This window comes from Vombatus ursinus, unplaced genomic scaffold (assembly GCF_900497805.2).
Source record: "Vombatus ursinus unplaced genomic scaffold, bare-nosed wombat genome assembly UNPS02014799.1, whole genome shotgun sequence".
NCBI classification, from domain to species: Eukaryota; Metazoa; Chordata; class Mammalia; order Diprotodontia; family Vombatidae; genus Vombatus; species Vombatus ursinus.
In genome coordinates this window covers 10,026,257-10,040,537 of record NW_020954577.1, presented here as the reverse complement: position 1 = coordinate 10,040,537, position 14,281 = coordinate 10,026,257, and the positions used below count along the sequence as shown (strand labels likewise).

General features: G+C 46.9%; 1 protein-coding gene across 3 annotated transcripts in view; it reads right to left on the bottom strand.

The window, feature by feature from the left end:
* RAPGEF5 (Rap guanine nucleotide exchange factor 5) overlaps nt 1-14,281 on the bottom strand; it is a 235,505-nt gene that overhangs the window by 157,166 nt on the left and 64,058 nt on the right. For all 3 annotated transcript variants that reach the window (XM_027872072.1, XM_027872073.1, XM_027872074.1), the window contains one exon: nt 11,687-11,753. In XM_027872072.1, the coding sequence (XP_027727873.1) occupies nt 11,687-11,753 (67 nt within the window). The remainder of the gene's footprint in view (nt 1-11,686; nt 11,754-14,281) is intronic.

Genomic DNA, 14,281 nt, shown 5'->3' with positions numbered 1-14,281 from the left:
GGAGCCACAGCACAGCATGTGTCAGTGGGGCACATACATACACACGTATCTGTGTGCATCTATGGCCAGTAAGGACAGCTGCCATTTATAGAGCTAGTTAGAGTTTGTAAAAGCTTTACAAATATTATCTCATTAGATTTTCACAGTAACCCTGGGAAGTAAACACTATTGTTATCTCCATTTTACAGATGAAAAAACTGAGGTATCAAGTGATAAAAATGACTTGGCCGGGGCTACACAGCCAGTAAGTGTCTGAAGCCAGATTTGAACTCAGGTCTTCCTGACTCCAATTCAGCATTGTACCCACTGAGCCACCTTGCTGCCAATAATCACTGAAAGCATGCAGTTTTCTTTTCCCTTGACAATTTCTGATGGAAATCATTCTAAAGCACATTCAACACCACCTGGCATTCTCAAACAGTCTAGAGTATCGATTAGCCTTCTCTTCATGACTCCAGTTCAGCATGGTGATTTTGGTGACACAGGGGCTAAGAGCGGCTATTTCTGTAGCATTTTAAAGCATCCAAAGTGTTCTGCTACATACTGCCCTTCAATCCTCCCAACAACCAGGTGAGGCGCTACTCTCCCCATTTTACAGACAGGGTAACTGAGCCTCAGAGATGTCAGTGACCCATTAGGGTCTCACTGCTCTCAGAAATAGTAGTCAGGTCTCCACTCAAAATCTAGGGTCCTTTCCACTGTAGCACACATCGCCTCGCCAACACACGCGACTTTGCCCCTAAACGAAATGGTCCCAAACAACTCCACTCCTCCATGTAGCAGCAGTTATCTTCTCCTGTGCAGTAAGCAGCTAATTCTTACTCCACCAGCCTAGTGCATCTTCACTGGCTGCCTCCCTTCTCAGAGCGTGCTCTCTCCTCAGTGTCACCTCTGGGCCTCTTTCCAGTCTCAGCTAAAACCTCTTCTTCTACAAGAAGCCTTTCCCAGTCTCCCCTAGGGGGAGAGCCTTTCCCCTGTCGGTTACCACCAATTTATCCTGACTATCATTATCTAATGTGCACATAGTTTTTTGCCTTTCTTGATATCCTCAGCACTTCACACAGTGCCCGGCACCATAGTAGGTGCTTATTAACTTAGCACAGTGCCTGGCACATAGTAGGCGCTTATCAACTTAACACAGTGCCCGGCACATAGTAGGTGCTTATTAACTTGGCGCAGTGGCAGCACATAGTAGGTGTTTATTAACTTAGCACAGTGCCTGGCACATAGTAGGTGCTTACCAACTTAGTGCAGTGCCCAGCACATAGTAGGTGCTTACTAACTCAGCGCAGTGCCTGGCACATAGTAGGTGCTTGCTGACTTGACTGCTGGCCTGACTCCCTCCTGGACAACTCCTAATCTGCTCTGTACCATCACCCAGAAATCATTGCAAGTCACCAGGAAAATCTCCAAGTTTTTGGAGTGCATCAACTTACTTCACCCAGAATACTGTATGTCTGAGCTTACTTAACATAAGTGGTGGCACTGTCTCCCAGGGAGTCAAGAGAATGGGCCTTGGGACCCCTTGGGATCACAGTGTTCCAGGCTGCTCAGGGACTTGGCTTCACTTTAATTTTCATTTCCACAGGAAGACAAACATTTATTTTTAAAATAAACTCTTAAATTTTTAAAAATAACAACAGAAAGTCTTTCCCCTGGCCTGAGAAGGCTGCTATCAGCACTTTTCCCATCTCTTCAGTCAGTGAGTCAACAAACCTGCTCTGCTCCAGCACCGTCCTCCCCTCCTGCCCTGAGCCCCCCCTGCTCCCCATTCTACCTCTCGGCGTGTTCAATGTCATGGCCCATCGCCCCCTCCTAAGGTTGTCATTCTCCTTGCCACGACCAGTTCTCCCCACCTGGGCCCTCCACCCCATCCCCTCCCACCTCCACCAGCAGCTTGTCCCCGCGATCCCTGCCCCCAAACACGCGCCCTCAGAGAGCCTGCCTGACACCCCCAGCCCCTGAAAGCATCTGACGGCTCGCCTCCCTTTTGTGGCCAAATCCTAGAAGAAGCCGGTCTAAGAGTCTTGCCTCTATTTCCTCACTCCTCCTCACTTCCCAGGCCCCTTGTCATCTGGCTCCTCACTCCACCGAGGTCACTGACACCCGTTAATGACAGGGTCTTTTGACAAGTTTGGTCAGTCCTCATCCTTCTTGACCACTAGAGGGAGCAGCGTATACATAGAGTACTAGACCTTGAATCTGGAAGCCCTGAGTGTGAATCCTACCTCTCACGGTGAGATGGCTTTCAGCCTCACTTTACTCGGCTGTAAATTGGAAATAATAAGAATACCTATCTACATCTCAGGGTTGTTGCGAAAATCAAAGTGTTTGGCAAAGCTTAGAGTGCTAGATTGATACTAATCTTTATTATTATTATTAATCAATAACATTAAGTGCCTACTATGTGTCCGATATTGTGCTAAGCACTGGGGACACAAAAAGAGGCAAAAGTCAGTCCCCGCTGTCCGAGAACTGGTTACTGTCACACATAATCGAGTGTGTGGCTGACTGCTCACCCCGAGTTGTCAGGTTCTGTCTATTCTGCCTCCACAAGACCTCTTGTGTGGGTCTCCGGGGTCCCCTTCTCCCCCCGCCCCCCAGCACTCACACTCACCACCTTTCACCCAGACCACTCTAATCGCCTCTTAGCGAGAGTCAGCTTCTAGTAGTGGGAAGGCTTCCACTGGCTCTCTTTGGCCCTGGGGAGCGGGGCAGGACCAAGAACAGCGGACAGAAGGAGCCAAGAAGCCAGTTTAGACTTCAAGACCTGAAAACCGTCTGAACAATGAGCGCTGCCCCAGAGTGCCCAAGCACCTTCTTGGCAGAGGCAGAGGAGCATTCCTTAGGTATGTTCCAATGGGGCTCCCTGCCATGCAGGGCCAGACCACTCTCCAACCCTGGGATAGTGGAACGGGGTCTCTGACTCCCATCACGTCTCCTCTTACCACTCACACTCCACACAGCTGACAGATCCATAAAGATAAAATGGAGGCTGCCCAAGGCTCTGCCCAAGACGCTTCACTATGCCCCCCATCACTAAAAAGAAAAGAAAGGTGAGAAACAAATCTGGGCTTTCGCCTCACATTTCCCAGGAAATTCGGAAATATTTTTTAAAACCAGATTTCTTCTCTCCTGTCTCTGATTGTGACCCTCGAGACTTTCCCACCTCTGCCCCGAAGACTTCTCATCCTGCTGCCCCTGCCCCCCCGGGGCAGTCTCCTCCTCTCACTGGTCAGTTCCTGCCTGGAGCTTCCATTGAGGAAGTCTCAGAGCATCTCACTCACTTCTCAGCCTCTTCTCCTCTTGACCCTCTCGATCTCCCCACCTTCCCATCTCCCCACTGGTTTTCAGTTCCCTCGAATGCGTTACCTTGCCCCCTACTAGAAGGTCAGCCATGTGAGGGCAGGAACTGTCTCTGTGCTGTAGTCATGCTAGCTAGTATTCTTTTTATTAATTTAATAATAATAGGTGCCATTAGATTGTGAGCTCCTGGAGGGCAGGGACTGCCTCTTTGTGCATGCTGTACCAACACTAGTTATTAATAATAGTAATAGGTGCTCACAATAATAATAATAATTAATGATAGGTGCCATTAGATTGTGAGCTCCTGGAGGGCAGGGACTGCCTCTTTGTGCATGCTGTACCAACACTAGTTACTAATAATAGTAATAGGTGCTCACAATAATAATAATAATTAATGATAGGTGCCATTCGATTGTCAGCTCCTGGAGGGTCTTTTGTTCCTTTTTGGATCCCCTGTGTTTATCACAGTGTCTGGCACATAGGAGGTGCCTAATAAATGTTATTGATTGAAGTGCCAGCACTTAGCACAGTACTTGGCTCACAGTAAGCACGTAATAAATGCCTCACGTGGGAACCGTCAAAGCTGGTGGGTTTATGGAAAGCCAGGAACCCTAATTTTTCTTGGGATAGCTGGGAATGACTTTAACCCTTCTGAAAAGGCATTTGGGAATATTCCAGAAAAATCGCCTCAGCAGCTCATACCCTTTGACCCAGAGATCCCATTGTATGACAGGCCTCTAAAAGGTCTGAGAGAAATGCTCCGTAGGTTTCAAAAAAAATTCGTAGCAGCACTTTTTGTGGTGGCAAAGATCTGGAGACCCAGTAAATGCCCACTGAGTGGGAGATGACCACACCAATTGTGGACTTTGAATATAACGGGGAATATTGTTGCTCTATGAGAACCGATGAGGAAAGTGAATTCTATGGAGCCTGGAAACTGGGCTGGGGGAAGATGAAAGAGGATGGGGATCCTCTCTCCTTTCTTTGTGAGGGTGAAGGCCTATGGGTGCACAATGTTGTATACACTGTAACCTCGGGTTCTAAGGACATGTTGGCTAGTTTTGCTGAAATGCTTCCCCTTTTCTCTTTTTATTCTCGGTTGAAGGGGTGTAAAAACACAAAATAGCAATAAAAATGGAAGTAAAAAAGGACCCGCAATATTCAATAGCTGCCTGTCACTCTGAGGGTCAAACATGAACTCAGTCTATGGCCACGAAGCCTCCTCAACCCTGCCCCAGCTTCGCTCGCGTCAATTCTCCTGCCCCATTCTCTCTGGCCAAATCAGCCTATTGGACTTTTCCGCGTTTGTGATGTCTCATCTCCCACCTCCATGTCTTTGCACAGGCTGCACCCCCCACACTCAGGAATCAGAGGAGCAGAGTTCGAATCTTTACTGTGTCACTCCCTAAACTTTGTGACAAGGGACGAGTCACTTCTCCCAGGCCTCAGTTTTCTTGTCTCTAAGGTCAGAAGAGGTCGAGCTCCGTGGGTCTTCTGAGTTATAAGTTAATGAGCCTTTACTTCCTCCACCATCAGCAGCAAGTGCATGAATTAGCGTCTGCCAATGGATCGTGAGCAATCACGGATGTTTATTTTCTGCAGGAACAAAGTACTGCTTAGGCTTGAGACGAGAAAACATTATAACTCCAAGTAAATGAATAATTCACATGATTAGATTTACCCAAATCAGCATGTATCATGGTGACGGCCCCTATAGGTCACTACATCGGGGACTGCCAGAAAGGGGCCTCAGAAACCTTCACTTTATAGAGAAGAAATTGGGGTCCAGAGAGAAAGTGACCTGCCCCGGCTCCCGCAGCACCAGCCTGCTAGAAATTCATTATGATACAGGCCCTGTTCTAAGCTGGTGCCTCGATCTTTGGTGGCAAATCAAAGCATGGCATGTGAGCTCGGAACACCTGGGTTCAAATCTCATCTCAGGCACTTACGGGAGGTGTGACCCTGGACAAGTCACTTAACTTAATCCTTCTGAACCTGAACAAAGTGGGTGCTGCTTCCAGGCACCATCTGCCTCAGAGGGCTGTGGTGGGTAAGACCACCACCTGATCATAACAAATAAGGAGCTAATATTTACAAAGCACTTTGAGGTCTGCAAAGCTCTTTACATACAGCCACCTCATTTATCCTCCTGGCAACCCCATGAGGTACAATGCTATTATTATAACAGTTTGAATTTTATCACACCCATTTCACAGGTGATGAAACTGAGGCTGAGAGGTTTCATGGCTTGCCCAAAGGGAGAAAACATTCTATAAACTGTCAAGTACCAAAGAAGTGGGAAATGAGAGTCTCGTACCGACTTGAGCTTACCAGCCCACAGAGAAGGGCAGAGGAAACCGAGGGCGCCAAGTTTTCCACGGGGAAGACGTAACTCCCTTCCCTGGCACCGGAGCAGCAGCAGGGAAGGGCTTTTTTCTTTCTTTCTCGTGGCTTTGCAGGGCACAGGACTAGGTCCTGGGGACCTGCAAGGGATTGGATCCCCAGAGCACCTTCCTCCACCCGGAGAAAGGCTCACTCACATCATCCCGGCCAGGCCTGAGCGGCAAGCGCCAAACGGCCCTTTGGTTTTGGAACAACCATGACTCGTGTTCGGTTAATCTTCTGGATGAACAGGCCTCTAACCCACAAAGTAGTAAGAGTGTTTTATCCATTTGGGACCAAAAATTAGAAGAAAAACAAACAAAAACAAAACTCTCAAGTCAAGCAGTCTGGATCCAGCCGAAGAATTAAATTAAAAGTATCACCTATAGCACAGGGATTGATGCTTCTTTCTACATACCTCATCTTCCTCACAAAAGAGAAGTTTTATTTTTTTCTATCTCAAAATATATGCACTGTGTATACACAAGAAAAATCTGGCCGAAGCAGCTAGGGGGCGCCACAGTGCACAGAGCTCTGGGCCTGGAGTCAAGAAGCTCTGAGTTCAAATACAACCTCAGACGCTTACTAGCTGTGTGACCCTGGGCAAGCCACTTGACCTCTGTCTGCCTCAGTTTCTTCAACTGTAAAATGGGGATAATAGCACCTCCCTCACAGGGTTGTTAAAAGGATCAAATGTGATCATATTTGTAAGTTGTTTCTTAGCAGTGTCTGGCACATAGGGTAGGTGCTTAATAAATGCATGTTCCCATCATCCCTCCCCTCCTGGGGGCATTAGTGGACTGCAAGTTCAGTAAGACATGGCAGCAAGACCCTGGGGTCTTGCCCAAGGCCCCACTGCCCCACTGCCTCCGGCTCAGTCCAGTGACAATTAATTTACATATTTTGAATGACCATTTAATGAGAAGTACCTATACCTTCTAATTATATGTTAATTTATATTTAATTTAATAATAATTATTATTATATTACAATATGTCAGAAATGTTTTCCCCCACGGCAAGTTTCTGTGCCAAGAATCTTACACGTGTCACACAATTCAATTATTACTGGACTGAGCCGCAGTGGGGCCTAGTGAGTGGAGAGCTGGCCTCAAAGCCAAGAAGATGTGAGTTCTAGTCCTGCCTCTGACACATAGCGACCCTGGGCAAGTCCCTTACCTCTCTACTTCCATCAGTTTCCTCATCTGAACAATGAAGGGGCTGGTCTAAGAGATCTGGAGTCCCTTCCAAATCTATGTTTATGATTCTAGAGATGTCCTTTCCAGCTAAACAGGCACTTAAAATAAAACAGAAGCATGGAGAGGTAGCAGAGGACTATGGAGAGACTTAGTCAACAGACCCAGGTTCGAATCCTTCCTCTCATACCACCTTTGCGACCAGGAGGAAGTCCCTTAAGGTTAGAGAGATTTACTTTTCTCGTTATAAAACAGGGACAATAATACCTGTAGCACTTATCTCCCAGGGTTGATGTAAGAATCTAAAGAGATAATGAGATGCCCTCAGGTCCAACCTCTTATTTATAGGTAAGGAAACTGAGGCCCAGAGAGATGAAGTGATTGGTGCCAGGTCACCCAGGTAGTAAGGAGTAGAACTAGGATTTGAACCCAGGACCTCTGATTCAAAATCTGTCGCTCTTCCTACTGTTCTGAGCTGCTTCCGTAATGTTTTGAAAATTGCATGCATAATTTATCTCTGTGTGATTCATTCGTATAGTTTCTGTTTGTTTGCATCATTCATGCCGTGCTTTGTAAATCTTCGAGCTCCGTGTAAATGTCAGCTCTTGTTACGGTGAAACCCTGCCCTTCCTCTGGTGCTGCTGTGATGCTCACAACCAGGGATGCCTGGGGTTTGGGGCACCGACCCAGGCAGTGCCAGACAGCTGCCTCTTCATCCCCAAACCTCTTTTCACACTGGAGCCCTGTGACCTCATTACCTTGAGGAGCTCCTGGCGTCATATCCCTTCACCAAAGCAGAGCTTACGCTCTCTGAGCTGCCTGAAGGCAACAAGAGCTTAAGTGACTCACCCAGGGAGATGCCCAGGGTCAAGACTCGAACCCATGTCTTTTTGAGTGCTAAATTGGCTCTCCATGCTCTATTCACTATGCCAAGCTGTCTCTCTCAGCGCGGGGTGATTAAGAGGATCAAACCATATAAAATATCTTATAAATCTAAAAACAATATGTACAGATGTCAGATATTTATCATGAACAAATGATGAGGATCACCAGAATTCCCAGCAGAATCAAAGCCGCCTGTCCTGGGGTCACTCAACTCCCTCCCCATCCCCAGCCAAATCAAAGGGTAGCCCGGGCCTTGCAGGCTACCCAAACAGCCCAGACTCCAAAGAAAGGGTGGGGTTTGGGAGGTCCCCTGCAGCTGAACTGCAAGGAGTGATTGCTCCCCTCCCTGATGCTCTACAAAAGAAATGAGTCCAAAGGTCACGCATCCCCTGGGAGAAGACCTCCTTATTCTCCAGGAGGAGACAAGTCCACTCAGGCCAGCATCCTCTCTCCTCCAGGTAAGCAAGGGGCAGGCAGCCAGGAAGAAAGGCAAGCAGAAACAAGGTTTCCATTCCTTCACGCTAAGCCTAGTTTAACTCATTCCTGGCTCAGAGTCATCAAGCTGACCCCAGGGGCTCCTCAGAAAGAATGGCTCCTTCCACAAATCTACCCACCAAGAGTATGATCTCCAAGAGCTTCTGCTACATTTAGGAAGAGACTACACCAGGGTTCTAGAATTCAAATTTTAGAGATTCTCTTCCAAAAAAAATCCAGTTCCTTCCTCGATGGTTTCTCCTTCCCCAACTCCTACCAGCTTGCACCAATCCAGCCCTTCCTACTCCCCGGCATATGGTCAAAAAAGAAATCTAGATTTCCCCAGTTTATCCAACCCAGACCATCAGAGTCCCCGAAAAGAACAAATCTGGGAAATTCTAAGGTAGAGAAGTCTCATAGCAAATAAAGTCCCATCATGTGCCTCCCATTCCAAGAGTAGGAGCAGAAGTGAGGGGAGTGTCCTGGCTTGCATGTGCTCAGACCTAAATCACATTGGCAAGGGTAGAGAGAGGATCTGGAGTGCCCCCAGCCACTGACCATTTGATCTTCTAGGTGAAAGAGGCTTTGGGGAGCTTTGGAAATGTCTTGAAGAAGGAGGTGAAATCATCAGATCTTTGCCTGAGGAAGATCTAATGAGAAAAGATATACCAAAATTCTGAATGAAATTAAGAGTCTACCAAGGTCCAGATAAAGGTCTAGAGTCTACACCTTCCATCTAAGAGGGTGGAACCTGAATTCCATTTACTAACTCTATGAACTTGGGCAAATCATTTCACTTCTTGGATTTCTCCTTTGCAAAATGGCAGAGTTGGGAGGAGGTGGGGAGGGTGTTGACCGAAATGACTTCTAAGCCTCCTGGGTTCAAATCCTATCTCTGACATTTGCTTGCTGTGTGACCACAAGCTAGGCAGCGAACATTCCTGAGATGAAGTTTCGTCTGAAATTGGGATCATAATACCTGTAATACCCACCCCACAGGGCTATTGAGGCTTAACTGAGGGAGGGTCCTGTGGACCTTTACTACCTTTAAAACTCTATGTAAATGAACATTATTATTCTCACCATCTATCCTCTACTCTTTTGAGTTGTGGTGCTGCAGAAGACTTGAGAGTGCCTTGGACAGCAAAGAGGTCAAATTTGCCAATGCTTAAAGAAATTAATTCAGCCTATTCACTGGAAGGTCAAATACTGAAGATGAAGCTTAAATATTTTGGCCACAGTGAGAAGATGGGACTCGTTGGAAAAGACCCTGATGTTGGGGAAAGATTGAAGGCAAAGGGAAAAGGGGAGGGTAGAGGATGAGATGGATAGAGAGTGTCATGGAAGGGATGAGCATGAGCTTGAGTAGACTCGGGGAGACAGTGGAGGATAGAAGGGCCTGGAATGCTGGGGTCTGGAAGGTCTGAATTCAAATCCAGCCTCAGACACTTTCTAGCTGTATGACCTTGGACAAGTCACTTAACTCCTATTTGCCTCAGTTCCTCACCTGTAAAAATGGGAACACAACGGAGATGGAAAAGGCAAACTACTCCAGCATCTTTGTCAAGAAAATCCCACGGTGAAGGGTCAGACATGACGGATTAACTGAACAACGACAATCCTCTACCCTCAACAGCTCTTGGTAACAGGCCTCTTCATGAAAGTGAGCTTCTAAGAGCCTGAGCACCCCAGACTGGAAAGCCACAGACACAGCCCCCACTTCTCAACTTAATGACAACAACTATTCACAACATGAGGGACCCAAGGAAAGAAAATAACCGACCCTGCGGGCAATGAAGTAGTTCACAATACATTTGGGGTGGGGGGAGACCCACACACAGACAAGTATAACATATGTTGGATATGATGACGTCCCTAGGAAGGGCAGGCAGTGGCATGAGAGACTGAGGCAGGGGGAGAAATCCCACCTAGATGTGTTATTTAGCTCAGGGTTGTACGGAGAGGGTGGCCCCAGACTTGGATGTTGTAGGAAAGATGGCAGAGAGAGAAAAGAATCTGTCCAAGCATAGGAGGTAATGTGAGCTCTTCACAGAGACAGGAGAGAGCAAAGTGAAACTCAAAATTGGTGTCTACTCTGAGAATGACCAGCGCCTTCCTTGGCAGAGCCAGCAGCCAGTGTAGAAGTGCCCTTCACGGACGGGGATTAACAAATGATCCCAAATTTCTAGTGGCCGAGGGCATTGCCTAGGATGCTGAGAAGGGACGTGCCCAGGCTCACAGAGCCGGCTCAAGTCACAGCTAGGTCTTAAAGCTGGCCCATTCTGACTCCAAGGCCCCCCTCTCTCCACTGAGCTGTGACCTTTAAGTGCCAACCAAGATTATTCCTGCCACGTGTACGACTTAGTTATTTACAGTGTTTTCCTCCTGACCTTGCGAGTGCCCCCAGTGCCTTCTGTCCTTTTAAAGTTCTGGTCACAGTCATTCAGTACTCACTGACCAATGGACAAACTCCATTCTATTCCATTTAGCCCAGGCTAAGTTCAGAGGATGCCCTGCTAACCCCCCGTAGGCTACCCTTTGCTCATTCTATCTTAAAGAGTCCTACAACAAAATAAGGTAGATGGCGCAGTGGATAGAGCACCAGGGCTGAAGTCAGGCAGACTTCCTAAATTTAAATCTGGCTTCAGACACTTACTAGCTGTGTGACCCTGGGCAAATCACTTAACCTTGTTTGCCTCAGTTTCCTCATCTGTAAAATGAGCTGGAAAAGGCAAACCACCCCACTATCTTTGCCAAGAAAACTCCAACTGGGATCACAAAGAGGCGGACATGACTGAAAAACAAAGTAATCGTTCTACAATTGTATAACCAAAGTCAAGGCCCAAGACAAATTCCTGAGATTTTCTAATCGAGTATTTTTGAAAAGCACTTTCTTTTCATATGGAGAATTCCTCATTCATTTCTCTTCTGAGTCTGTCTTAAAACATAAACATACATAGGATCAAAGAACACAGGTGCATCGATTTAGAGCTGAAAGAGACTTCAGAAGCAATCCAATCCAACCTTCATTTGCTAAATGTAAAAACTGAGGCTCGGAGGTTTGCCAAAGGTCACACAAATAGTAACTAACAAAACTAGGACCTAGAAGTTATAGAGAAGAAAACTGAAGTCCCGAGAGGAGAAGCTTGTCCAAGCTCCCATAGCTCTTTGGAAGAACCAGGATTTGATCCTGGGCCTGGTAATCAATGGCAAGTACACCCATGGGGGCTTGGAAGGGACAACCCAGCAAGTCAGGCCAGAAATCATCTGTCATCCACTGGTACAAAGTACTTGCCAGCCTGGATGGCTTTAAAAAAGCTGGGTGAAGTGAATTGAGTCTGAGGTCCCTTCCAGCTCTCAACTGGGGATGAAGACAAAGAGGAAGAAGAAACAGAGAAATGATCATGGTCAAGACCCCAAGTCAAGTACATTTAATAACCTTACCGCAGATGTGAGACGGACAAGGAGCTCATCACTGGTTTCTCCTGTGTCTTCAATTTTCTGATGGGGCCTGAAAAATAAACAGCTAATTACTTTTTAGGGTTTTTTTTCCAGTTTGGCTGTATTATCCATATCATGCAGAAAATCGGGGACAAATAGCAACCATTTACCATGCCATCACAAATCCCAGATGGAATCACAAAAACACTTGGGTGACTCGAATCCCACATTAGTGCAACTATTCTCCTTAAATCAATAAGCATGTTGCCAAACTCGATTAATCATAGGCATAAGAATTGTTCTCCAAATCTCACCCAAAGATGACACTGATAGATAAGGTTTGGGCCCAGATGGCAGAATTAGGAACAATGGGTGGGAGTAGCTCAGAGGCAAATTTCAGCTGAGGGTGATAATGGAGAGAATACTCTTCTTGGGAAGGTTTTAGAGAGTATTCTTGGTCAGGTACAAGTTAGAACAAGCAGCCTCCCAGGTTCCTTCCAACTCAAATTCTGTGATGAGGAAAACTTTCCTGACAATTGAGGCAATCCCAACATGGAATGGGCTGCTTCTGGGGGCAATGGGTTCTCCCTCAATAAAGGGCTCTCCTCAAAGGCTGAATGATGATTTATAGGATTAGTTGTTGAGGGAATTCCTCTACAGGTATTGGTTGGACTAGTGGGCCTCAGAGCTTTTTTTTTTTTTTAATTCTGTGATAAGAAAAAAAAAAAAACAACAACTTCCTAATGATCAACAGGGTCCAAGAATGGAATGGACTGCCATGGGAAAGAGTGGATTCCTCATCTTTGGAGGCCCTTCATCAGAGGCTGGATAATCACTTGACAAACACCGGTATAGAGGGGATTCTTGTCCAGGTACAAGCTAGATGAGACGGGCTCTGAGGTCCCTTCCAACTTAAACTCTGTGATCTTCCACACAAAAGACTTCACCCAAGGACACTACAAAACAAGATGGCACACTTTTAAGAGGATGGGGGGGTTGGGACGTACCTCAGCAGCCATCCATTCACCAAAGGCATCCCCACTATTTCATACCTGACAAGGGGTCAGCTGGTTGGAGGGGAACCTCTTGGGGCAGCCCATTCTATGTTGAGACAACTCTAATTGTTAGGAATTTTTTCCCAACATTCAGCCTCGGTTGGCATCTTCATAACTTCCCTCTGTTGCTCCTGGTCCTACCCTCCAGGGCCAAAGAGAACGAGCTCATCTCTCTTCTACGTGATGGCCATTCCCATACTTGAGGATAGCTCTTGTCTCCCCAGAACTGTCTCTCCACCGATGTCCGTATGATATGGATTCAAGGTCCTTCATCCTCTTGGTTAATACCCTCGGGAGATCTCTAGCTCATCAGTTGGGGATAGAATTTGTCACTTGTGCTAAATCAAGCAAAGAGACTATTTGGATGATCGATGGAGACGTCTTTGTCAGAAATCTTAGGCCTCAAGCATTTGAAATGCCTTTCTTAAGCATCTGCCATATGTTTAGCCCAGTTCTCAGACCTCCGACATAGAAGACCATATGGCCCCATCCTCCAAGAGCCTTCATCCTCACTGCTGATAACAGCTGGTGATTACATAGCTCCCTAAGGTTTGCAAAACACTTCACATAATTATCGCATTGGCTCCTCACAACTACAGGAGGCAGGTGATATTGTTATGTCCATTGTACAGATAAGAAAACTGAGACTGAGAAAGGTTAAATGATTGGCCCAGGGTCACATAGCTAAAAAGTGTGGGAAGAGGTAGGCAGGGAAGGCTTCTAGGGAGAAGCGCCTCTGCGTATGGAGGGCTAGAGAAGAGACAAAAGAGGACGCGAGGCAGAGGAAAGACCTTGACCCAGAGACCCTCGATCTCAACAAGTACTGACTGAGCTCTTGTGTGCAACCAAGACAGACCCATTAAGGGTCACAAAAACCTAGATTCAGAGCTGGACTGGACCTCAGAGCCAGTCCAACTCCCTCATCTGGCGGCAGAACTGCAGCCCAGAGAAGGTCACCTAGAGGACCCGAGACCTGGAGCGCATCTGGACCCTGGAAGACGTCAAATCCAACTCTCCAGTTTCACAGACGGGGAGACTGAGGTACAAAGGATCCGTGACTTGTCCAAGGTCCCAGAGAAGATGATGGGTCCTGAACTGCAGGACCTCAAAGGCCATCTAGTTCTACATTGGATTAGGGAAACTGAGGCCCACAGAGTTGGAATGGTGCACATAATCACACAGGTTATCAGGAAAGCTGTTGCTATGGATAAGGAAGCACAAAGTTTGGGTAAGTAAGGTAAGACCAAGGGCCCGATGGATATGAGCATTCTCAAGAGCCAAGCAAAGGAGTCTGCACGTGATCCCACACCAAGCAATAGTCACTGTGAGTTTCTAAATAAGCAAGTGACATAGGAGAGAACAGCTTCTAAGGGGGGAAAGTCACCCTCTATTTCAGGTTGTAAAGAAATCTTGAGGTTCCTAAACATGGGGAGGGGATGAAGAGGGAGGAGAGAGGGAGGGAGAAAAGAAAAGACAGAGGGGGGAGAGAGGAGGGAGGGGGGAGAGAGAGGGAGAAGGGGGGAGAGAGAGAGAGAGAGAGAGA